The sequence below is a fragment of the Rhinolophus ferrumequinum genome, chromosome 11 (assembly GCF_004115265.2).
Source record: "Rhinolophus ferrumequinum isolate MPI-CBG mRhiFer1 chromosome 11, mRhiFer1_v1.p, whole genome shotgun sequence".
Lineage (NCBI taxonomy): Eukaryota > Metazoa > Chordata > Mammalia > Chiroptera > Rhinolophidae > Rhinolophus > Rhinolophus ferrumequinum.
Genome location: NC_046294.1, coordinates 22,573,921 through 22,597,170, shown reverse-complemented (window position 1 = coordinate 22,597,170; position 23,250 = coordinate 22,573,921). Strand labels below are relative to the sequence as shown.

At 48.3% G+C, this 23,250-nt stretch overlaps 2 protein-coding genes across 2 annotated transcripts in view; one reads left to right on the top strand and one right to left on the bottom strand.

The window, feature by feature from the left end:
• The window catches only part of PAMR1 (peptidase domain containing associated with muscle regeneration 1), a 156,423-nt gene extending 135,661 nt beyond the window's left edge, over positions 1 to 20,762 (bottom strand). Inside the window, exon 1 of the mRNA XM_033120117.1 lies at positions 20,644 to 20,762. The gene's annotated coding sequence lies outside the window, so the exon portion shown is untranslated. The remainder of the gene's footprint in view (positions 1 to 20,643) is intronic.
• FJX1 (four-jointed box kinase 1) lies at positions 20,152 to 22,618 on the top strand. Its single transcript, XM_033120118.1, has one exon. The coding sequence runs from the start codon at positions 20,390 to 20,392 to the stop codon at positions 21,701 to 21,703; it is 1,314 nt and encodes a 437-aa protein (XP_032976009.1). The 5' UTR covers positions 20,152 to 20,389; the 3' UTR covers positions 21,704 to 22,618.
• Positions 22,619 to 23,250: the final 632 nt, after the last annotated feature.

Here is a 23,250-nt window from a genome sequence, read left to right as displayed (position 1 = left end):
TTCATAATGAATAATCCCTCTGATACCAAAAAATGTTAGCAACACTGCTGCAACAAGTTCGCAAACGTAATCGTCAGACCTTGTATGGTAATGATCACCTTGCCTCAAGTCCGGACCTACCTAATCCCACGTTTCATCGGGTAACCAGCCCAACTTCAACCGTCTCAGTCCTTTTTCTACTACCACTCCAAAATCATCATCATAATAATAAACATATCAAGTCATGGAAAATCATAGACTTGAATTTTGTTTGAGTGTTTTAAAATTTTATTTTTATGTACTGGTAGAAAATAATTAAAAATAAGATAGTGCTAAGAACCTTAAAATGAAAAAAGAGTAGTTCCTTGTCCTACCACTCCCACCCCCAATCCAATCTCTCCTCATTTTAGGAGGCCAGAGTCACACTCAGACCAAAACCAGGCAAACACATTACCAAAGATGAAAACCATGGACACAGATGCAAAAATCCTTAAAGAAACATTAGCAAAGTGAACCCAGCCCTATATAAAAAAAAATTTTAATACATCATAAGCAAGGGGGTTTTACCCCAGGAACGCAAGTTTCGTTCGACACTAGAAAATCGGTTAATGTAAGTAACCGTATCAAAACCAAGAGCCCTCCCCAAAAAACTTCCTGTACACAGAGCTCCATCTCAGAACCTGCTTCTGGGAATTCCAACTTGAGAAAATATGCTAAGTACTACTGGCTTAAGCAACGATGTGGCATGATTTGATTTACGTTTAGAAAGTATGTTGGCAGCACATATCACTATGGGGAAGAAATTAAGGGCAAGAAGACCAGTCAGGAAAGTTGCAGACGAGAGATGGTAAGAGACTGACGGTAGCAGAGCACGGTCAGGGAGGATGGAGAGAGGCAGGCAGACGTGAGGCTGCGTGGGAAGCAGAATTGACAAAACTTGGAGACTAACTGAATGGGGACAGAGGTGGAAGGACAGGAGGAACCCAGATGAAACTGAGGTTCTGAGGCCTGACAACTCCGTGAACGGTGATCTTCTTACCAGGATAGAAAAGCCAACCAGAAAGCAGGTTTGTAGGGGGGCCTAGGAATGCTCACCTGGGCCCTGGGAGGTATGCTTTCCAGCTCCACCTGACCTCTCCGCTTCTCTGACTCCTCACCTGAAAGTTATTTCCCCCAGGGCACATCCCTCACGCAGGGCCCACCTCTCCCATATTCCCATCCGCGCAAACGCTCCGGACCTCAAACCTGGCTGATTTGTTCTCATCTCAGGGCCTTTGCCCTTGATAATCCCTGTGATTCCCCTGTGACCTTTACATCACTGAGGCTTCTGCTCACCGTCACCTGCCACTGAGGACTGTTCTTCCTAGCGAAAACAGCCCCTCCCACTAGGCAGGCAACCGATGTCACAGAACCTGTTTTATCTTCTTGATGGCACATATGCACACCTTAAATTATCCTACTTGCTTTTATGTGCGTTGTCTACTTCTTCTACTGTGTTTCCCGAAAAATAACACCCCGCCGGACAACCAGCTCTAATGCGTCTTTTGGAGCAAAAATTAATATAAGACCCAGTCTTATTTTACTATAAGTCCAGGTCTATAATATAATATATATAATAAATCTAATATAATATACCATAATATAATACTGGGTCTTATATTAATTTTTGCTCCAAAAGACGCATTAGAGCTGATTGTCTGGCTAGGTCTGATTTTCAGGGAAACAGAATAGGAAGGGGCCCCTTGAGCACAGGGAGGTTTGGTTTTTTTTTAATTTGTTTCAGGTGTACAAAACAATGTAGTAGTTAGACATTTATACCCCTCACAGTGATAACCCTCTCCCCCAATCTACTACCCTTCTGACATCATATACAGCTGTTATAATTCCACTGACTGTTCCTTATGCTGTATTCCGCATCCTGTGACTATACACACACACACACACACACACACACACACACACACACACACATATTAAATTACAGTTGACATCCACTATTATTGAGATTCAGCTCCAGGTGTGCACTGCCGTGGTCAGGCATCTACACCTTTGTTTATGGCTGTTCTCACCGCAACAGAACCCTGCCTCACACATAAGTGACCCTCAGGAACTATATACCGAGAGACTGAGCGGTAGATGGCAGAACCGGCACTCAGACTAGGGCAACCAGCTGCCGCGCACATGCGGAGGGGTTTTCCAGGATACAGGACTTCCGGTGCTAAAACTGGGCAAGTCCCAGGCACACCTGGGGAGGAGAGTCAGTCGCCCTCAGTCAAACCCAGCTCTCCTAACTCTCTGTCCTGTCAACGCTCCTTCCTCTGTCCTGCCCTGGGGACTCCAGGACATCTCATGTCAAGTCAAATCAGTGCCAGACACCAAGGTGACAACAAATTCTCGTATGCATTGAGGGAATGAATGAATGAATGAATGAGTGAAATGAATGACTTGATCCTGTTAAGTAGGTGCCGAATAGAATGGCCCTGTATTAGGTCGTTGGTTCGAACCATTTGGCCGGCTGGCTCGGCAACAGCATGCCATCGTCAAACTAGGCACCCGGGCACCCTACACTGTGAACTGCGTTAAAGTCTGTCGTGCCTTCTGTTCCCTCCACGGAGGAGATGCTGGGACTCGACTGTAAACCAAAGGCCCACACTGAAGGAGCTGGGAAGGGCTCACAAAGCAGGGCAGGAGGAGAAATTCAAACAGAGACTCCAGAACAATGGCTCAGATATGTTGGAAACTGTTTTTCTCGTGGGGATTGCTTTCCTTCTCGGGCGAGCTGCAGGACAAACCCTGCAGTCCCGCACACAGGATCGATCAGTCGCCCTCATTCAAACACCAATCTCCTAACTCTCTGTCCAGGTAATGCTCCTTCCCCTGTCCTGCCCTGGGGAGTGGTACACAAAGGTGGGTCAGGATGGCCTCCTCTCACATGAGCCTCAGTGAGGCACCGGCTGCGAGAGTGGGAGAAGGCAAGGGGCATGCCCCTGCAAAGGTGGGGCTTCACTAGGAGATGGGAGGGGTGGGAGGTCAAACAGACAGCTCTGGTGACCAGGTTCTGAGCCAAGAGGCAAGTGGCACACAGAAATCCACGTTCCAGGCCTCAGAGTCTCTGCAGCAAGAGAGAATGGGGGTTAGAACCCAAATAACCTGAGTTTGAATCCCATTGTGACCTTCAGCAGATTATTTAACCCCTCTAGGCCTCAGTTTCCTTATCTGTAAACTGGGAGTGCTGGGAGACGTGGAGGTTATGGATCTAAAGCACTTGGCACAGGTGCCCCTCGTACACGGTGGCTATGACTATGATCACCACGTTATCAGTTACCATCCAAGGGAAAGCTGTTTGGGCAAAGGATGGTAGGTGCTTCTGTCCCTCAATAATAAAGATGATGAATCCAGCCACGCTTTACGAGTGGGCTTTGGCATCCTCACAGCGAGTTGGGAGCAATGAAGCCGGTGGTTTGGGATTCTCCCAACACAGGTTGACTAAACTCTCCTCCACCCTCCAGGACAAATTCCTGACTTCCATTTAGATTTAACAGATTTGAGTTTAACAAGATAGCTATTATACTTTAAATAAGTACTGACTGGCCAGAAATGCAATGTTGACTGCGAATTAGAAGCGAGAGAGGCCACCTCAGTGAAATCTCTGGTATATCTAAAGCACAGCTTTGAATAATTAATTTGCTATTTCGATAATACCCAAATGACTGGCCTATTAAGCCAAGAATCCTGCATTTATGAAATGCTAACGTAGTGGCAAGCAAACAAAACCTGAGTCAATAGTTGCCTCGCCAGTTATTAAACGCTCTTCTCCCTGAGGATTGTGTGGGAGGCAGACCACATGGGGGGACAGAAGGACTGAGGGGGAGCCAGCAGCATGGAAGCTGAAGGAACATACAGGAGGCTATTGAAAGCCAGACTCTGCTCAGGCCGGGGGGCATCACTAGGATAGTTTGAGGTCAGTGCCAAAGAAACCACTTGGGTCCCCCACCAGTGCTGTACCACGCCCGTAGCAGCCAGCCAGAACACTTGCTTTCTGTCTGGCCTTTCTGGAAGTTACTTATTGCCCAAAGGCAGTGCTTCGTGGCAGGAAAGGTATGTAGACTGTGGTGGGGATTCTCAGTCAGGACCTCTCACACCAAGAATAACGCAGCACTGAAGAATCCAGCCCTATGTTGTAGTGGACTACCCAGGACAGATGTTAACAGTACGGATTTTGAAGAGGAAACTATTAGGTAGCTATTGATTGCATATGAAAGGAACCCCAACTGCAAACTCTTTCCACATCAAGGAAATGAATTCTCACCCAAAAGGAAATTCAAAAATATATCAGTTTCTTAGTTGGGATTAGACTCAGCTGCATACAATAGAAAACAAATAACAATGGCTTGTATAAGACAGAGGTTTATATTTCTCTCACATAAAAGAAGCCCAGAGATAAATAGTCAAAAGCTGGTACAGCAACGCTGCAGTCGGCAGGGACCCATACTTCCTGCACCGCCATCTTCAGCACTTGGCCTCCATCCTCAAGTTAGCCTCAGGGTTAACAAATGGCGACCACAGCCGGAGCCGTCATGTCCACGTGCCAGGAAGTAGGAAGGTACAACAGGGCAGGGCAAAGCGCCACTTAACGTTTCATTAGCTACCTGCATTGACAAGGGAATCTGGGAGATGTGGTTTTATATCTGTGTACATTGCTACACCCACCAACATAGACTTTCTGTTTCTAAGGAAGAAGAGTAGAATGGACACTGGGAAGGCAAGTAGCAGTTTCTGCTGCTGGAGGCTTCCAGGATGGGTTATTTAGTGACTCACCCCATCGTCAAGGCCCCAGATTCTCTCTATCTCAGCTCTGCCTTCTTGGCCTGGTCCTCAGATGGGCGGTAAGTGGCTATGCCGCAGTTCCAAATGTCTCAAGATACGATGCCGTCCGGAGGAGGAAGAAGAAAACGACTGTGAGAGCGCTCCCTTAGAAATGAGAAAACTCAAAATCGCATCAGCAGGCCGCCAATGATCAGAACTAGATCCAGGGCAATGAACAGAGAGAGAGCCTCTCCCCTGCAAGTGAGGGTGAGGTCACATCCCTGAACATGGGCCTCATGGGCGAGGGTGGAAGGACTGGCCAAATTTACGTTCTGTCAGGAAGGTAAAGGGTGGCGTGGGGGGTTGCTGGGGTCAAGACCAGCTCCACCATATTCTACCTCTGGACCTTGGGCTGTGGACTCAATGCCTCCCAGCCGGCCTTCCTTCCTCTGTCAAACAGTGAGAACAATGACTACCTTGTAGGGTACTGTGAGGGTCGAATGAGGTCACGTATGTGGAATATGTGTGCACATAATTTTATAGTTCTGTATCTATGATCTGCTCCATGCTCGTGCGACACAAGTAACACCACAGGCCTGTCTCTGTCAAACAAATTGGATCCTGCTCAAGCTGCCATACATCAGATTGGAAGGAATCTCAGTCATCACACTCATGAGGGTTTCCCTTCCCCAGGGAATAAAATCCAAAACAAAAAAGAGGCTCACAAACTGTCACTTTCACGCAGGAAGGAGTCCTGAATTTCTCAGTCTCCTGTTTCCATTGCTGCTATACTTCTCCCTACCGCTGACAATGAAAAACAAGAATACTTATTCTAATGGTGGCTCAGCAGACCCTCTGTGCCATGCTCCATGCCTCTACTCTACGTGGTCTACAAGCATGAACTCATTCAATGCCCCCAGAGCTGCTTTGGGTCCATGGCCCTCCACGTGCTGTCTGGTGACACTGCTCCATATTGCCATGGGGTGCCACTCGCCAGCTCCTGGCTCCTGTCAAATTGCCTTCAAAAGAGGGCATCTCCTTGGCTGACTCACTCCCTCAGAGCCAAGCAAAGCCCTCGGCGGCCCCGTGTCTGGGATCCCAGGGCGTCAGTTCTTCGTGCCCTGTTCTCTCAGCCACCTTCATAATCATTCTCCTCCACAGTGACCCACAGCCTCAGAGGTGCTGCTCTAGAGGGAAACCAAGCATCCACCCTGAGCCGAGCTCACACTCCCTGTCCTGAGTCTCCATTTGGGAAACCTACCACCCTCCTTTGGCCATTTTCCTCTTTCATCCACCACGCCCCACACACTCACAAACACGGATCATTCCTGCTCCATTATCCCAAACTAGAACGTGATGGCTGCCTAATATCCATCCCACCCCTCCTCCACTGTGCAGTGTCCATAAGATGGGGAGGAGGTGGGTTGACAATGCCACCACCACCCTCATCACTCTGATTGCATCGGGGAACCTAAGCCAATCAGCCAATCAGCATTCTCTAGCCAGAGACTGAGTCAAGAACGGACATAAGACCCAATTTGAGTCAATGAGACTTGAGGGGAGATTTTTCAAGGAAATTTGAGCGGGGGGTGGGGGGCAGGGAATCTTCTAGATAATGTGGAGTAACGTCTGGAACTGTTGCACCTATTTTGCCATCACAAGGAAGCCAGACTGATGTTGTATGAAGAGCAGAACAGAAAGCTGCAACAACTCGACCAGGTGTTTGATGACATTGGGGAGGCCCAAAATCAAACCAAGGCAGAAAACTTTCTAATTACTTGTGTCTTAAATCAATCTCCTTTGTTGTCCAAGCCATTCAGAGGTGGGTTTCTCATAGTTTGAACAATAATAGACCTAAATGACCCTATGAGGCATCCAGAAATAGTCCAGCTCTTAGAAAGGCCTTAACCCTCCCTGACTGGGGGAAGAATAGCTGAGGTCAGGGGAAGAATACCTACCTAACCTCAGGCTGTTAAAGGAATTTGGCCTAAACCTGAAAGCAAGGAGACTTCTATGAGGAAACTCATTCGTCCATCCACCCATCCACCCACACACTGAGAATTACAAATCCAGCTCCTTTAGGTCCCTCCATTGCTCAGCACCAATATCTGGGCTCCATCCTCATGCAAACCGTGCCACTTTGCAAGCCTTAAGCCAAGTCAGGTGACACTCCTGTGTATTAGGGTCCTCCAGAAAAACAGAGCCAATAGGATATATAAATATGTAATTATAGGAAATGGCTCACATGGTTATGGAGTCCAAGAAGTCCCAGGACCTCTCAGCTGCAAGCTGAAGAACCAGGAAAGCCAGTTTGTAATTCAGCCTGAGTCCCGAGGCCTGAGAAGCCAGGAGACCAATAGTGTTAAGTCCAAGTTCAAAGGCCCAAGGATCAAGGGACTAATGGTAATTAGTCCTCGTCTGAGTCCAAAGGCCCGATAATCAGGAAGCCAATGTCCAAAGGCAGAAGAAGAGGGATGTCCCAGCTCAAGCAAAAAGAGCAAATTCACCCTTCTTTCAGCTTTTTGTCCTATTCATGCCTCCAACGGATTGGGTGACGCCCACCAGCATTGATGAGAGCCATCTTCTTTACTTAGTCTAGCCATTCAAATGCTAATCTCTTCCAGAACCTTCCCAGACACACCCAGAAGTAATGTTTTATCAGCTACCTGGGCATCCTCGAGCCCAGTCAAGTTGACACATAAAACTGTCACATCCTGGCTCTTGACTTTTGATGCCGGCTCAAATCCCTCTCCCTTCCTTTCCTTCTCCACTGCTTCCACCCCAGCTCAGAGCCTCCCATCTTAATCCCTGGCCCAGAGGGGCAGCTTAATGGTCACCTAACTAATCTGCCTTTTGACGATATGGCGCCATGAAGCATGAATCTTTCCCTCGAAAGCATTCCCTTGATTGTTCCAGTCTACTCAAAAATACGTGCTGAGAATAATGAATTTAAGCACGCCAGGAATGGATAAGAAACTATTTTAAGAAAAAGAAGAAAGTCCTTTCTCTTTCAATTCCCTTTCCCTAAGGTTACCACAAGTAACAGCATCCTCCCGAGTTCTTTCCTATGTATACACATGTTTTACACGTTTTTTCTCAACATAGCTTTAGCAAACGTACGACACTGCAAGAGCGGGATTGCCCTGACATCACAAAAAAGCCATCCCTGCATGATTCCTTAGGGTCACATTCACTCAAAATAATGGAACTTTAAATTCAACTGCCTGCTGGGGGAGTGTTCTAAAGCCCACGACTCCCATTTGTGTCGCTGCTGTATTTCCATTGTTTCATTCTCTGCTGGTTTAATTAGTGCATGATATTGTCTGAAGTGATGCATTTTTATTCCAGTTATGGCCAGAGGCAGCACAAAATTCACCATATTTTTAATTCCTATAAAACTATTCAAGCTCAGGGTCCTGTTGCAGCCACTTGAGAGGTTAGATACACCCAGCGTCTGAAGCTGCAAAGGAATAAACTTCCCCGGGGTGTCTTAGAAAGAGCGCTCCTCCAAGGGCTCTCACCGCTGGGTGTGAACTAACTCCTGGCAGTTTCTGGTGCCTTGGTCTCCCTGCCATGCCCAAAAGAGCAGGCTCAACAGCTTGGCTTCACATTATGTTATTACAGTGCTGGCTTTGGAAGCAAGACTTCTGTAATTCCCAATTTGTTGCAGTTAAAGCTGAGATGGCTCTCCGTTCTCTGTCTCAGAGAGCAGCAGTGACTGGTGGCAGAGCTGCTGGTCCATCGGTCCTTCTGAGCCAGGTTTCCAACATGAAGAAGAAGGCATCAGGACACACTGGCACAGGTTTGAATCTGACTGTACCATGTCAGAGCTGTACCAACTTGAGCCGTACACCTCGGCTCTCTGAACCTTGGTTTCCTCGTCTGTCAACAGGGGTTATAAAACCTACCGGAAAGGGTTTGTGAGGATATGTGAGCAGTCTGGCATGTAGCAAGACTCAGTAAGTGGTATCTGGATTCATCGACCCCTGGTTGTTAGACATGAGGCTCCTACCTTCAGGTAAGTAGTTTCTGATGACCTCCCCCAGCAACACTCACCCCGAGAAAAACAGTCACAAGGAAGGGGTGGATAGCGAGAAGAGGATTTACTGAGCCGGGGGTGGACCTTATGGGGCTGAGAGGTGGGGAGGCAGCCCAGCGGGGCCTCTGTGGGACTGGTGATGCCGGAAGCTCTGCTAGGACACACAGCATTCCCCTTGTCCCGCCCGACTGGCCACGCGCCCTGCTTCTCACTTGTTCCCCAACCTGTTGGGCCTGGGCTGGGCTCCTCTTTCTTGGGGAACACATACAGTCAGCATAGAAAATGCAGTCTGGATTTCAGCTCGGCTTATACTGGACTGGCTAAATTATTCAGCCCCAGGGCAATGAAATGTTCTCTCTCTCACACACACAATAAACCCTGCATACCTTCTGTGTGTACCACATTCCCTGCTTCCCAATCACCATCAAATAAAAGCTATTGATGGAAAACTCAGAGATGCCCCATTACTTTTCCCTACTCTAATAAAGGTCTCAAAGTCCCTTCCTAATCTGTGAGGCAGCACAAAACCAATTTATGGAGATTTTAGATGTGCTCACTGTTGTCGCCAAAAAAGACAAGTATTGTTATTGTTGTGTGGGTGTGTTTGCCATCCCAATCAATATTTATTCCGACCCAAGGCAGATGTGTCATTCTGCAATGTACCACTAGGCACAGGACGGATGAATCACGGCGCTTGATTTTTATTTTATTGGCCCCTTAGAGAAGACACACAAAATACATTTTCTTGAGCTCTTACAACATAGCTCTACTTATTTTATTAATTGCTAGAGTTTTCTCACTATTATTTAAAAGTAATGCAAAATGATTATCTTTCAAAAAGCAAGCCACCCAGAAGTGTTGGTGTGCGTGGATGCTTATAGAATCACGGTCCCTTGTATATTACCTGCCCTGTCACGTGGCAACAGATGGATGAGCCAAGGGTGGAAATGTCTGTCCCGAAAAGGACAATCAGATTCCCTCTCCCTGGAATATAAAAGCTTGACTGAAAAGTGACCGGAGCTGAAATATCTTGTACCTGTACCTTTTGGAAGAAGGTGCTTCTCTACCTGGGACCGCTTAGTTCTCGTGGTAACACCCAACTTTCAGTTCTCCCATTGATGCTGGGAACTATTGCAGTATCCTTCTGTGAAATCCCATTTTTGCTTCTTGACCGAGACACTCAGTCTCTGCTGCTTGCTACTAAAGGCACTTCAACTGATTCAAGTGTAGTGAGTACAGATTTTACAATCACACACAGAGGTATCAAAATGTCATCTTCTTTATCACCCTATATGTGATCTTAACTTTTAACTTGAGCCTCCACACACACCCATGAATACTTACACAGCATACTTCCCCCCAATGGTCTATGACACATATAGTGAAAACGTGTATGGTAAAAAGTGCCTCCCACACAGAGACACCGTCTTAGGAGTAACGCTATTGCCCGCTTAGTATGTATCCTTCCAGACATACAGCTGGGTATGTCGTTTGTAATATTTAGTGAGTGCCTACTATATGCCAGAAACTGTATTGGAACTTTTCATGTACTCTATTTTATCTAATCCCATGTCTCATTTAATTCCCACAAAACTCCTGTGAGGCAAAAATAATATCCCATTTTACAAACGCGAAAACCAAAGCAGGAATTCTGTCGAGTCCACCTCCTCTCACTGATGCTAAACAGCCATGCGGATCTGTCATTGTCCTTAACTAAATGACCCTCTTAATGGGGAAAGATGACAAGATCAGGCGCCTTGCTTTGGCCTGTTGGCTTGTTTTTTGTCCTGTGTGAGCAAGGATATCATGTGTGGGAGCAGAGAAGCAACAGAAGCTTTTTGTTTCTTACCATTTCCACTTTGCCATCTCAGAGTTGTTTTATGATCTTCCCCGCCCCCCAAAAAAGTCATTTAGAAAATGGTTGAATGATCAGTGTTTGCCCTCTCTTTCTCTGACTCCCTTTGATTAAATCCTGTTTGTTAACCAACAGAAACAGGCAAGCACAGAAAAAGATTTCAAAATAACCTCTTTTCCCCCAACCCTTCCGATTTTTCTTTCCCTCCCCCTTCTGTCCTAGCTGCTAACAAGAAAAATAGAAAGAACCATTCAATGGGGGAAAAGCTTTTAAATATTCCAGCTTTTTAGGAATGTTCCCTGGGTTCCTTTTTCTGCCCTTCCTACTAGAATTTTAGTGGACCTTGTAACAGACACGTAACATGCGCATGTAACCATGTGGAAAATGGGAGGCAATGACAGTCTGCAGACAGGAACAGAACTGAGCAATGAGGGAATGTCATGGAAGAGCTCTGATATGGAAGTCAGGTCAAGTGTGCTCAAGTTCCAGGTCTGCCAGGAACTAGCTGACCTTGGGCTCCTCACACAACCCTCTGAAGCTCAACTTTCTCCTTCCTCAAATAGGAACAGTTGCTAACACCTGCCCCCCTCTACCTCCCTAGCAGGTTATTATGAGAAATCTAGCCAGACTGCCATGGGAAAGTGCAGCAGAACCTCAAGGAGCCATCTAAATATATCACCATCATTATTCCTCAGGCTCACAGTGCCCCTAAAATGCTGCCGTTCTTTAAATTCAGGCAAGCAAGACGTGGCCTCTGAGGTTTCTTTCTTCCTTATTTCCTCGGATGAAATGAAAAGGAACCATAGATATTCAGGTGCGTGGTATGTAACAAACACACCCTGCCGGGCAGAGGCACCTTCCCTGCTTCCCTGTGGCAATCTCAGAGTTGGCTCCTGGGAGGGGTGAGACATTAGGGTGGGCGTTCTTGCACTGCCATCCTTACTCAGGCTAATCTGGTCCTGAAACAGTGACCGTGTGGTCCCCAGGACTACTGGCTCAGCCCACTTCTTTTCCAACAACTCTTATCCCACCTGAGAAGAAATTAACCACGTGGAGCTTTCCATGCTGCAAGGTGTCTCCTAGGAGATGGACTCAATCACGCGGCAGAGGAGAGGGCAGACGGAAGATAGCACCTGTTCCAAATGTGCTTGGAGTAAGACAAGGTGCCAGCGTCAAGGAAGAGACGACTCCCTTGGAAGAAGTCCCTTTGCTCACTCACCGCAGTGTTTCTCAGCCCCAGGAGGCCGTTTCCCATTGCAGTTAACATAACCTCAGTCTTTTGGCAGACCAAAATTGGAATTCCCCTTCTGTCACTTAGCAGCAGTCTCCTGGGCCGACTCACACTTCTCACAATGCTCTAGTTTTCCTATCATTGAAATGGGGGAATAACACCTCCGGGGACAGGAGGAGAATGGTCTGAAAGATTAAGTACATGGAAAGCAGTCTTGCACATTGCACTCTGCATGTAGACAGTACCCTGGAAAGGCAAAATTGTGTGCACCATAATTCCTTTCCCAGTCTAAGCACAACAGAAATATTGATGGTCTGCTGACCTGAGGTAGACTCTGAGATCCGGAGGAGGCCGCAATGGAAGCAGCCCTGCAGTACGTCAAGCAAGCGGGAATTTTGCCTGTCTCTCCACAAAGGGTCGAGGAGGAGGGAAGGAATAGGTAGATGACCAAAGAAGGCCTTGCACAGGAAGGCACACCCCTTTGGGGGACCCTCTCCCGAATCTTCCAGTAGTTAGTCATTAAACTCGTCTCCTTGGCCCAAGTGGATCTGGTCAGGGTGGGAGTGATGAAGGCCTTGAACTTCACACCATATTAATGTGCTTTGGAGCCAGAGCAACAAGGATGGAAGCAGGAAGCGGATGCAGAGAGACAAGCTGGAGGAACAAAGCCCCGGGGACTCTCAGAAATAGAGGGCAAGTCTCTGGACCCTCCCAGACCACGGAATAGGAGTGCGGGTCAAGATTAACTGGATATCAGAAGAGCAGGAAAGGTCCTCACAACAGAGTTGCTTCGTCATCACGATCATTCTCGCCATCCTCCTCCTCAGATGTATACAGCACATGTATTGGTTGTCTACCTATGGAATGCAGAACACTGGTGTCAGGCAATGGAACCTGGGGTCCAGGAAGCCGGCACATTCTTACCCGGGGCTGCATTACTGAAGAACGTGTCACTGGTTTTCACCCACCATCGGTGAAACAGGAAGCCACCTCCCCAGTCACTGCTCCCCACCAGTGAGTATGTCTAAGAGCCTCTGCATATTCTTCCCGCCCCTTTCGGTCCAACAGCGACGACTTTTCCCTGGTCTGGAAGGCCCTCGGTCTCCCACTTAACCTGCTTACTATTCTGACAACACTTGTCTGCGCTGCAGTGAGCCCCCAGTTATAAATTACTTACCTGCTGGCCATCATTTTAATGTAAATGGATTTTAAAAAGCAGCAAAGGAATATATTTTCATTTGGAGTTAAAGCATCCATTTTTTATTTGAGTTGGAGTCTGGTCTAGAAGAGATGGCGGAAAAGAAATGGCTCCGAGGCTAATATAGCTAATGATTATGATGGAGATCCCATGAGCAGCCGATATTTCACTTGCAGCCACCTCTATCCTGGCTTTGCTGGGCCTGCAGTACTCTTTTTTTATTTTTTTCACAGCCACTTCCATTTAACACCCACCGCCTATGATGGAACCATTATGATAATATCTCTGCTCTCAGCAGCCACGATCGGTCTTGACACATTATCACCCTAAGCGCTCGGCCACATTGCACTAAGTCCTATTTATAATAACCCTTGGCAGGAGCTACCAAAATAAAACCTGGAACGTACTGATGGGCCACCTTTCATCGGAGGAAATCAGAAAGCTTTACAAGCTTAATTACGCTTAACATCTATCTGACTGATGAGATGTGCGGGGCCTCAGGAAGCTGAAGAGCAGCATTGCTAATTGCAGACTGGAGAAGGCTCTGGGCAGTGACGAGCAAAGAAATCCACAGCCTGCGAGTCATCTCCTTGACTAGGAAATGTTTGTTGAGTGAATTTCTTCAGGGTGCGTTGAAACAGGCATAGGTGAGTGATGAAGAGGCCGTGGAGAGTCTCTGCTCCGGTGTTTCACAAGCTAGGTGGGGGACCTGAGATTCGTTTCTTTTCTGAAAAGAGGATTAACTTAATCCGACACACTCAAGTGTTTTTAAGGATGAGGAAATTGAGCTGCTGAAAAATGTCATCTGCCCGTGGGCACATGGCTGCTGAGCTCACATGCTGCTCCCTTTGCTCGCTTCAATGCCCTCCTCCCCCAGACCCTGACCTGCAAACCCCATTTGCCCTTCAACACTCAGCTTAATATCTGCCGCCTTGGGGAAGTCTTCCTGGATTTCCCTGGTAGTATTTGCTGCTGCCTCCTCTGTGCCCTCATGTAGTTTACATTTGCATAATAGCTAGATCAATCGATAGTATTTATTGAGCACTAAGTGCTTAATGTACATTTCACACTTATTGAGCACTAAGTGCTTAATTGTACATAATACAATAATGTTATAAGGCAGGTGCAGTTATCATCTCCATTTTTCAGATGAGTTAACAGGCCCAGAGAGGTTCAGTGACTTTCCCAAGACGGCACAGCTAGTAGTACAAGACTCAGCCTGGCTGCAAATCACATATCCAAAAACACTTCCCCACACTGTCCCTTCAGTAGCACAGTTGTGATGGAATTGGTCTGTTTACATGCTTGCCCCCTCTCTGGCTTGTAAGCCCCTATGTGAGAGGTGTATCGTTTAGGAATCTGATGGCTGCAAACAACAGACAACCAGCTCAGAGTGGGTTAAAGCACAAGGGAAGTCAAGAGGGGCAGCCAGAATTGATTAATTGAGGAATTTGGTGACATCACCAAAGACCCAGGTTCCTTCCATCTTTCTGCTCTGCCACCCTCGATGTGTGCATTTAGCTCCCCTTGCAGTTAAGAGATAACTGCCCCCAAGTCCAGGCCTCAAACCTGGACCTGAACCATGGAGAAAAGATGCCATATTTTCTTCTTTGTCTTTCTGTCATAGCACAGACATCTTTTCCAGAACCCTCCTTGTGTACTTTCCTTCGGGTCTCACTGGCCAGAATGGTGCCACAGGCCTATACCAGACACTGGGAAGGGGACTGAAAGCACCATGCCTGGTTTAGCCCAATCAGGATTCAGCCTCCCCTCCAGCACCAGGCACAGGAGAGGGAGACGGAGAGCTGCCCAGGAGCAGGAAGGGAAGGTGGAGGGTGAAGAGCAGACAGCCAAGGCTCCCTGATACAGCCGTTAGGACGAGAGAAAAGCTGATGCCCCATCACTTATTGTCCAGTTCTTTGGCCTTTGGCACATAAACAACAAATGCTGGTGGAACTAAATTATGGCAGACAAAGAAATTCATTTCCCCAAATGCCCAATCCAGAATTTTTACCATCATCCGCTGTAACTAGGGTGTGATGACATGTGACTGAGGTGTGTCCGCAACCGCTCTAAAATTTACTAAATTAATTCACCAACACTCTAATGTTTAGATTCTAGTCTCTCACATATTCTAGTCTCTAGGCTAGGGGAACCTTTTTCAAAAGCAGGTCAAAAAGAGAGCTACACGGAAGAGACAATCATAGAAATGTTAGTCTCACCATAAGTAAGGGTTCGGGTCAACTTGACGTTCTTTCCAGAAACACAGTGTGTTCTTAAAAGTAAGACTCATTCAGGGAGACAGGATAATTACCAAGACTATTACATGTCCTGACCTCCTTCTAGCTATCCAGTAGGATTTACCTGGAACCAGATGTGTCTATACCTGCCTCTGAAACCCAGGTAGGTGAGGATGAAGTCATGTAAACAATTCGGAGGAGAACCAGATCATGATTAGATAGAGAAACACCAAGAACAGGAAAACAATCTCCAAGCATAAAAATAATGTACCCTAAGGGGGAGAAAGACTGGAGAAGAGGGAGACACAAATAATGAAACAGTGGCCCAGAGAGGTTAGAAAGCTGCCCAAGGTCACACAGCTAGTAATGGCTGAAGCAGGAGTCCTACCCAGTTTCAAGGAATATTGTAGTGCTGTTTCCAATGTGGTCTTTCTCTTCCTTCCTTTTTGTAGAAGCATCTAGAAAGGTGCATTTGGAGGCCCCTAGCATTGGGAGGGGCTTATAACTCAGAAGACCCAGAAAAGGTCAGGATTGAAGGAGGCAGAATAGTGAGAGGAAGCCAGCTTCTGGCGGCTCTGGGCTTTCCACAGAGCTGCACTGGGGGCCTTGGTCGGGTCCAGCTGGCCCAGGTCTGTGGGAAAGTAAAAGAGCAAAATATTCAGGGAAGACGTCCATCTGGGGCAAAAAAAAAAAAGGTACACTGGGAAGGAACACTACTATTATTAGGTGAGTCTCACCCAAATAGGGTTGGTGGAAGACAGCAACAGGAAAAGAAGGAGACCCCCCACTGGGCAAGAAAACAGTGGAAAAGGAATGAAAGGAAGTAACAAAACAATAATAGTAGTGAACCCTTAGACAATCTTTTAAGTGCTTGTTAGGGACTAATCATCACAATAAGCTTATAAGTTGTTCTATTAATTAATTACTATTAATCATCAGATGTTATAGAATTGTTAGAATTAGTGTTAGTAATACCAACATTGTTACTGCATTTTACAGATGAGTACACTGAAGCACAGACAGGTCAGCAATTTACTCAAGGTCACACAGCTGGTAAGTTTTAAACCCAGACTACCTGGCTTAAGAGTTCTTGCTCTTAACCATTTCACGTAGTGGCAACCCCCGAGAACATTTCGAAGCAAAATTTAATTCAGTGGAGTCTACTTTGATTTAATGCAATAAATTTTCTATCTGACATTTCCCCAGCAGTTTACAATATACAAAGGGTTTTCCCTCCATAGTTCTGGAATCTCAGCCCTGCCATTTACTTGCTGTATGACTTCAGGTCAGTTACTGGCTAAGCTTCAGTTTTCCTATCTGTAAAGCGGGGACAATCATCCCTGTCACGAGGGTTAAAGGAACAACGCGTGCACGTGTGGAGTTTAGTCCTGGGCCAAGCCCATCATAAGCACTCAGTAAGTGTTTGCTGCTAATGTTGCTGTGGTGATTATTAATATCTCACCAGAATTTTATAACAACAGTGTGAAGCAGGTAAGATTTACTATCCTCATTTCTCAGATGCGGAAACCGACACTCATCGGAGGGAAACAACTAGCCAGAAACAGCCAGAAAGTGGAAATGCCAGACTTGGAAAATGTTCCAACTCAGAGCCTGCTTGCTACCCTGCTCCCAACTCTCAACTCCACCTACTTTCTTCCCCAGGAGGCACTGTTATATGAACCAGATCATTTTTCAGACGGGACTGTGGAAAAGTTTGAAGCAATTGGAAGTCGAGGCTCAGGGAGATGCACTGAGGAATTACAGTAAGAAAGTTTCCAAGGTGAAACTAGGTGCCAGTGTAGTGATGCACGAGCAGCACCTTCCCTCCTCACCAAGCAGCTGCCAGAGGGGCAGATGGCACCAAGGTTACACACTGTGACGAGCTGTGCTATCCCCACGAGCCACAGTGGCTCGACTATGAGTCTGTGGTGGGATGTCCCAGTTCAGGAAGTAAAGGAGAACAGGAGTGTTTTCATCTTACAAGTAAACAAAGGAGTGTTTTTAAAAACTGTAAAATAATCTACTACCATTCTAAAACTGCATTCCATTTTGAGTTTGGTTTTTTGAGTGTGTTTTTTTGGTTTTGGTTTGGTTTGGCTCCTTAGGTTTCCTGTAATTCTGCATTTCAATGAACTTGTTCAAGTTTCTATTAGCACATCCTGTTCTGATACATGGTGCATTTAGTCCTACGGCTACAGGCGAAGGGCTACGATTAAGTCAGTCTGTCTGCTGAGGTGTAAAATCTTAGCTGACTTCTTTAAGACTCAGTTTCTCTGTCATGACCAGTAATATGACTGGAAGATTCTGGGAGTTGGGATATCTGGGAGTTGAGGCCAGCCCTCCCAGACTGAATAGCATGTGCTTCCGCCTACATTAAGCGGAGGCTTCACCAATATTTTTTTCTTTTAAAATGAATGAATGTTCTTATTCTGTATCCTTTTGTAGTAAGGTTTAAAAAAAAAAAAAGAGTTGATATATGCTACTTGCAGAGCTTCAACTCTTAACATTCCAAAGATTTATTCAGCAAATTGTTCATGAACACCCACTAAGTGCCAGGCAGTGTACCAGGCAGCCATAAAACAATAGACAAGACAGGCTCCTCATGATGATGTACACGATAAACGATCTCTTGTGGTGATGTCTAGCTTTTGTTAATAGCTAAAAAGACAGAGACACCGACCACTCTGGATTTCCCCATAGCACCTAGATCATGGTGTGGACCATGGTAGCCACAGCGTAAGCTCAGAATTTAACTTAAACAATTAATTGTGCCATTAAAAAGGTATCCAGTTCTCCAGTTAGATGATATTCTACTTATGCCCACAAGGTGGAGATCTTGCTTACAGTTTATCCAAGCTGAAAGAAATGCATTAAAAAAAAAAAAATTCTCATAAGTTAAACCCAAAGACAAAAAAATTAAATTCAATTTACTGAGCACCTATTTAGTGTAATATATCATGTTAAGTGTTAAGAGAAATAAAAGTTGATAGGACATAGTTCCTGCCCTCTAGGGAAAGTTGGGAGTAAGGAGCTTGCACTGAGCAGGAAGAGAGAAGACAGTACCTTTCAATGAGTTAATATGTTTTGATGTGTCCATATGGGAGCCATAGTAATCTCATCAGATAAGAGCTATAAAAAGGCATGATCCAGCCACCAAGCGGTACAGAACAGATGCAACCAAGATCCCACGCTTCAACCAATATGGAAACACTTGAGGCTTTACTGGGTCAGTGCTGGAAGGCCCTCAATGTGTTCTGATGCCTCGTTCAGCCACAGACATTAGGGTGTCTGCCCTATAAACTCTAGAACATTCATTCTTCGGTGAATAAAATATATTCGATGCCAGCTGATGAGCTACTAAAGTTGAAACCCTCATATGCAGGTGGTGGGGGATAAAAAGAGAGAAAAGAAACAAATGTAAGGAAACAGATTTCAAACTCCTCCATTCAGGAGGTGGATTCCACCCGGACCCGCAATCATGTGTCTTCCCTGGGAATTTTGGTTTGGATTGGGACGTACTCTGGTACAAAGAGGGAAGGTGGAGGGCCGGATTCTTATCCAAGAGCTTTCCTGGTGGATTGAACCCGAAGGTGGCTGGAAGATAATGGAGGTCTGTTGTTTTGCTGTTTGTTTTTTACTCCTCCACCCCCTCCGGCAACCATTTCTTTTTCCCTTAAACTATTACAGCAATAAGTCAACTATAGTATGGGGATTTTTCTTCATTTGTTGAATTGAAATCACATTTGGCACATATAAAGTGACTGGCTAAATGACAGTGAGTTTGAAAAAATGAGAATGCTAGCAACTTGATAAAAATATTGAACTTTCTCGATGGAAGGAAAATCAAGTGGCATGCTGCCAGGAGACCCAAATTTGACTTTTAGTTTCTCCACTAAATAACTGTGGGATTTTGAGCAAACGTCATCCCTTCCCCTTGCCTCGGGGGTCCTTGTGGGCTAAATAGTAACATTTCTTTAGGGAAATCATCCCTGACACCTGTCTCCCCCGCACTAGGTTGGATCCTGGGTTATAACGATCTCATAGCAACCTGAACGTCCCCCTAGAACATAAGCTCCACCAGCACCTGGAACGGCATCTGTGGATTTTACTGTTCTGAGACCAGAACCGAGGACAGACACTTTGTTGAATGGATGAACGAATAAATGGGAGCTGGCCTGGGTGTTCTCCTTGCAAGGCGAGGTTTAATTCCCTGTCAGTCCCTTGGGAAAGGTGGAGGGACCAACTTCAAAGTGCACAAGCCTCAGTGACCAGTGGTAGGAGCGCTCTCGGGAAAGGGGGTGTCGCTTCAAAGTTGTTTGCTACAGATGGTTCCTCTACCAGACAGGAGTCACATCCTCTGTGGCTCGGAGAGATTCCCAGGGATTTACACAAGGCGAGGTGAATCACACCGTCGGAAACGGAGAAGGCAAAGAGACCCGCCCTCATCTTCGCCAGGCGGCGCCCAGAACACGATCGGGTTTAGCACGAAGTTTGCAGGAGGCCAGGCGCGGCCCTGGCCTAGGGACCCGGCGACCACTCCCAACCCCGCGACGGCCGGGGGCGCGTCCCTCCCACCCCGCCCAATTCCACCTCAGTACCGCCCCCTCCGACGACCCGGCGCGGGTGCCCCCCGCTGGGCTTCCTTCCGGCCCCTAAGTCCGGGACCGAGCGTGGGGCCGCCTCTCCCGCTTGGAAGGAGCCATCGCCGCTTTAAGGGGAAGAGGAAGAGCAGGGGGAGGAGTGGGGGGCGGGGAGCAGCGGCGGAGGAGGGGGAGGGGGATCCCCCTCGCTCCCACGTGGTCCGGACGCCTGTGAATCGCGCCCGCCGGAGGGTCTCACAGCGAAATACAAAAGCAGCTGGGAAGCGGCGGCAAGGCGAGTTCCCAGCGCCGGGCGGAGCCCCGCAGCGCCCCGCGGCCGCGATGGGGCTGAGGCGCCCGGAGCCCGGGAGCCAACAAGCTGCCGGGCCCGCCTCGCCCCCGGGACCCGGGCGCCCGGGCTCGGCTTGAAGCGGCGGCAGCACCGGCGCGGCCGGGGAAGCATGGGCAGGAGGATGAGGGTCGCCGCCGCCAGCGCCGGGCTCTGGCTGCTGTCTCTGGGCTCGCTGCTGGCGTTGTGGGGCGGGCTCCTGCCGCCGCGGACCGAGCTGCTCGCCTCCCGGCCGCCCGAAGACCGACTCCCGCGGCGCCCGGCCCGGGGCGGCAGCCCGAAGCCCGCGCCTCGCTTCCCTCAGCCCCCGCTCCTGGCGCGGGACGCCCGCGGCGGCTCCCTGAAAACTTTCCGGGCGCTGCTCACCTTGGCGGCCGGCGCAGACAGCCCGCCCCGGCGGTCCCCGGGCGAGCGCAGGCGGCACGTGCCAGCCGGCCGGCCCTGGCCGGACGAGAGCGCCGCGGTGCACGGGGGCGTCTTCTGGAGCCGCGGCTTGGAAGAGCACGTGCCCCGGGGCTTCTCTGAGGCCCAGGCGGCGGCGTGGCTGGAGGCGGCGCGCGGCGCCCAGGTGGTGGCCCTAGAGCGCGGGGGCTGCGGACGCAGCTCCAACCGGCTGGCGCGCTTCGCCGACGGCACCCGAGCCTGCGTGCGCTACGGCATCAACCCGGAGCAGATACAGGGCGAGGCCTTGTCCTACTACCTGGCGCGTCTGCTGGGCCTCCAGCGCCACGTGCCGCCGTTGGCATTGGCCCGGGTGGAAGCTCGGGGCGCGCAGTGGGCGCAGGTGCAGGAGGAGCTTCGTTCGGCGCACTGGACGGAGGGCAGCGTGGTAAGCCTGACGCGCTGGCTGCCCAACCTCACGGACGTGGTGGTGCCCGCGCCCTGGCGCTCGGAGGACGGCCATCTGCGGCCGCTACGCGCAGCCGGGGGCGAGCTGGCCAACCGCAGCCAGGCGGAGCTGGTGGACCTGGTGCAATGGACCGACTTGATCCTCTTCGACTACCTGACGGCCAACTTCGACCGGCTTGTCAGCAATCTCTTCAGCCTGCAGTGGGACCCGCGCGTCATGCAGCGCGCCACGAGCAACCTGCACCGTGGCCCCGGCGGGGCGCTGGTCTTTCTGGACAACGAGGCGGGCTTGGTGCACGGCTACCGGGTGGCGGGCATGTGGGACAAGTATAATGAGCCACTGCTGCAGTCAGTGTGCGTGTTCCGAGAGCGGACAGCGCGGCGCGTCCTGGAGCTGCACCGCGGCCAGGACGCCGCCGCCCGGCTGCTGCGCCTCTACCAGCACCACGAACCTCGCTTCCCTGAGCTGGCAGCGTTCGCCGACCCCCACGCTCAGCTACTGCAGCGCCGCCTCGACTTCCTCGCCAAGCACATTTTGCACTGTAAAGCCAAGTACGGCCACCGAGCGGAGACTTAGCATCACCCGCAGGAAAAGAGAGAGACCCCGGCTGGGGAATGGAGGATGGAGGGAAGTGCTGTCGCCTCTGCCACCGCCTGGGACCTGCCGGCCAACGCCCAGCTAAGGGCCTGAGCGCGAAGGCGGCTAAAAACTTAAGGTTCACCCACCTGCCCCTTTCAGTCCCATGCTGTTTCCTTTCAAAGTTCTGGGAGGAGAACTCACCGAGCCGAGAAGTGTAACATCCCCTCCACCCAGCCTATAAAAGGATTCTTCCCTGTGCCAGCAGGGAGTTTGGATCCGAAGAAACTGGCTGCCGGAGTTTGGCCCCCCGGTGGCCGTCTCTGTGGGAGCTGTACCTCATTCCTTGCCCTTCCCCTTCCCCCCAGTCCCTTTCCCAAAAAGGAAAACTTCTATTTGAGCTGTGAGCTTAATTCTGCAGTTCCTACCAAACGCAGCGCTGTGGCCCAGAGCAGGGCTGTGACATTGCCTGGTGGAGCCCCCTTCCTGTGTTCTCCCTTTGTTCCAGCTGGTGATGGTGAGATCACTGTTAAGAGCTGGGGAACGGATCCGGATAGGACAAAGAGCGCAGGACCTTCAGAACCTGGAGAGTCCTGCAGACCCTGACTGCGTCTGACTTGTTCTTTACCGCTTGTCATTTTGGCCTGAAGGCTACAAATGCGGGACTGGCTGTGTGCACAAATAATGAATTTTTCTTCCTCTCCCAACCGACCAAAATTTTGACAATGACGATGTTCAAGGAAAAAAAAAATCAGTTTCATGCACTTTACTTTGTTTTTATTTTAATTTTGTATTAAGAAAAACTTTTTTATTTGACAAATTTGCCTAGTATGTATATATGTGCATAAAGTGCGGTGTAAATATACTAAACAAACTTATATTTCAATAAAAGGGAATTTAAAATTTAGAATTTAATTCCTGTGGTTTTAACTGGTTGAGGTATCTGATGCCCTGCCTGGTTTTAGAATAAGCTTTAGGGTTTCTCCCTGGGGATGCGCTTTTAAAACAAAGGATGCGAACACATCCCAGCTGTGACTACAGAATTTAGAGAATTGAACGCAGATAAGAGCAGATTCCCTTTCTGCTCACTTAAATGAACCGTAGGGCTGGAAAGTTCAGAGTTCAACATAGAAAATGCAGGAAGGTGGAGAGGGTAAGAAAGTATTCTATTTCCTGGCAAATAAAACTTTGATATTTCACTGTAATATATTCCTATATTATTCATGTGGCAACTGATAGAACCAGATGTGCAGACTAAAATACGACAAATGCTTCCTTTTTAAACTAAGCTACAGTGGTCACATGTTACACATTATTTTCAGCATTGTAATTACCATGCATCACACTGTATATAGATAATAAGCTGAACACATTGCAAACAGGTAGAGAAAGTCATAAAGTAATTCTCTTTAATCTCCTGGCATAAATTCCATTGCATCCAGGAGATCATAATCTTCAACATCTGTACTCATCCAGCTCTTAAGAGATTGTACTGTTTTTGTTTCCCAGATACTAATTGCATGGTCCCCTCAGAGCAGCCATTGTGA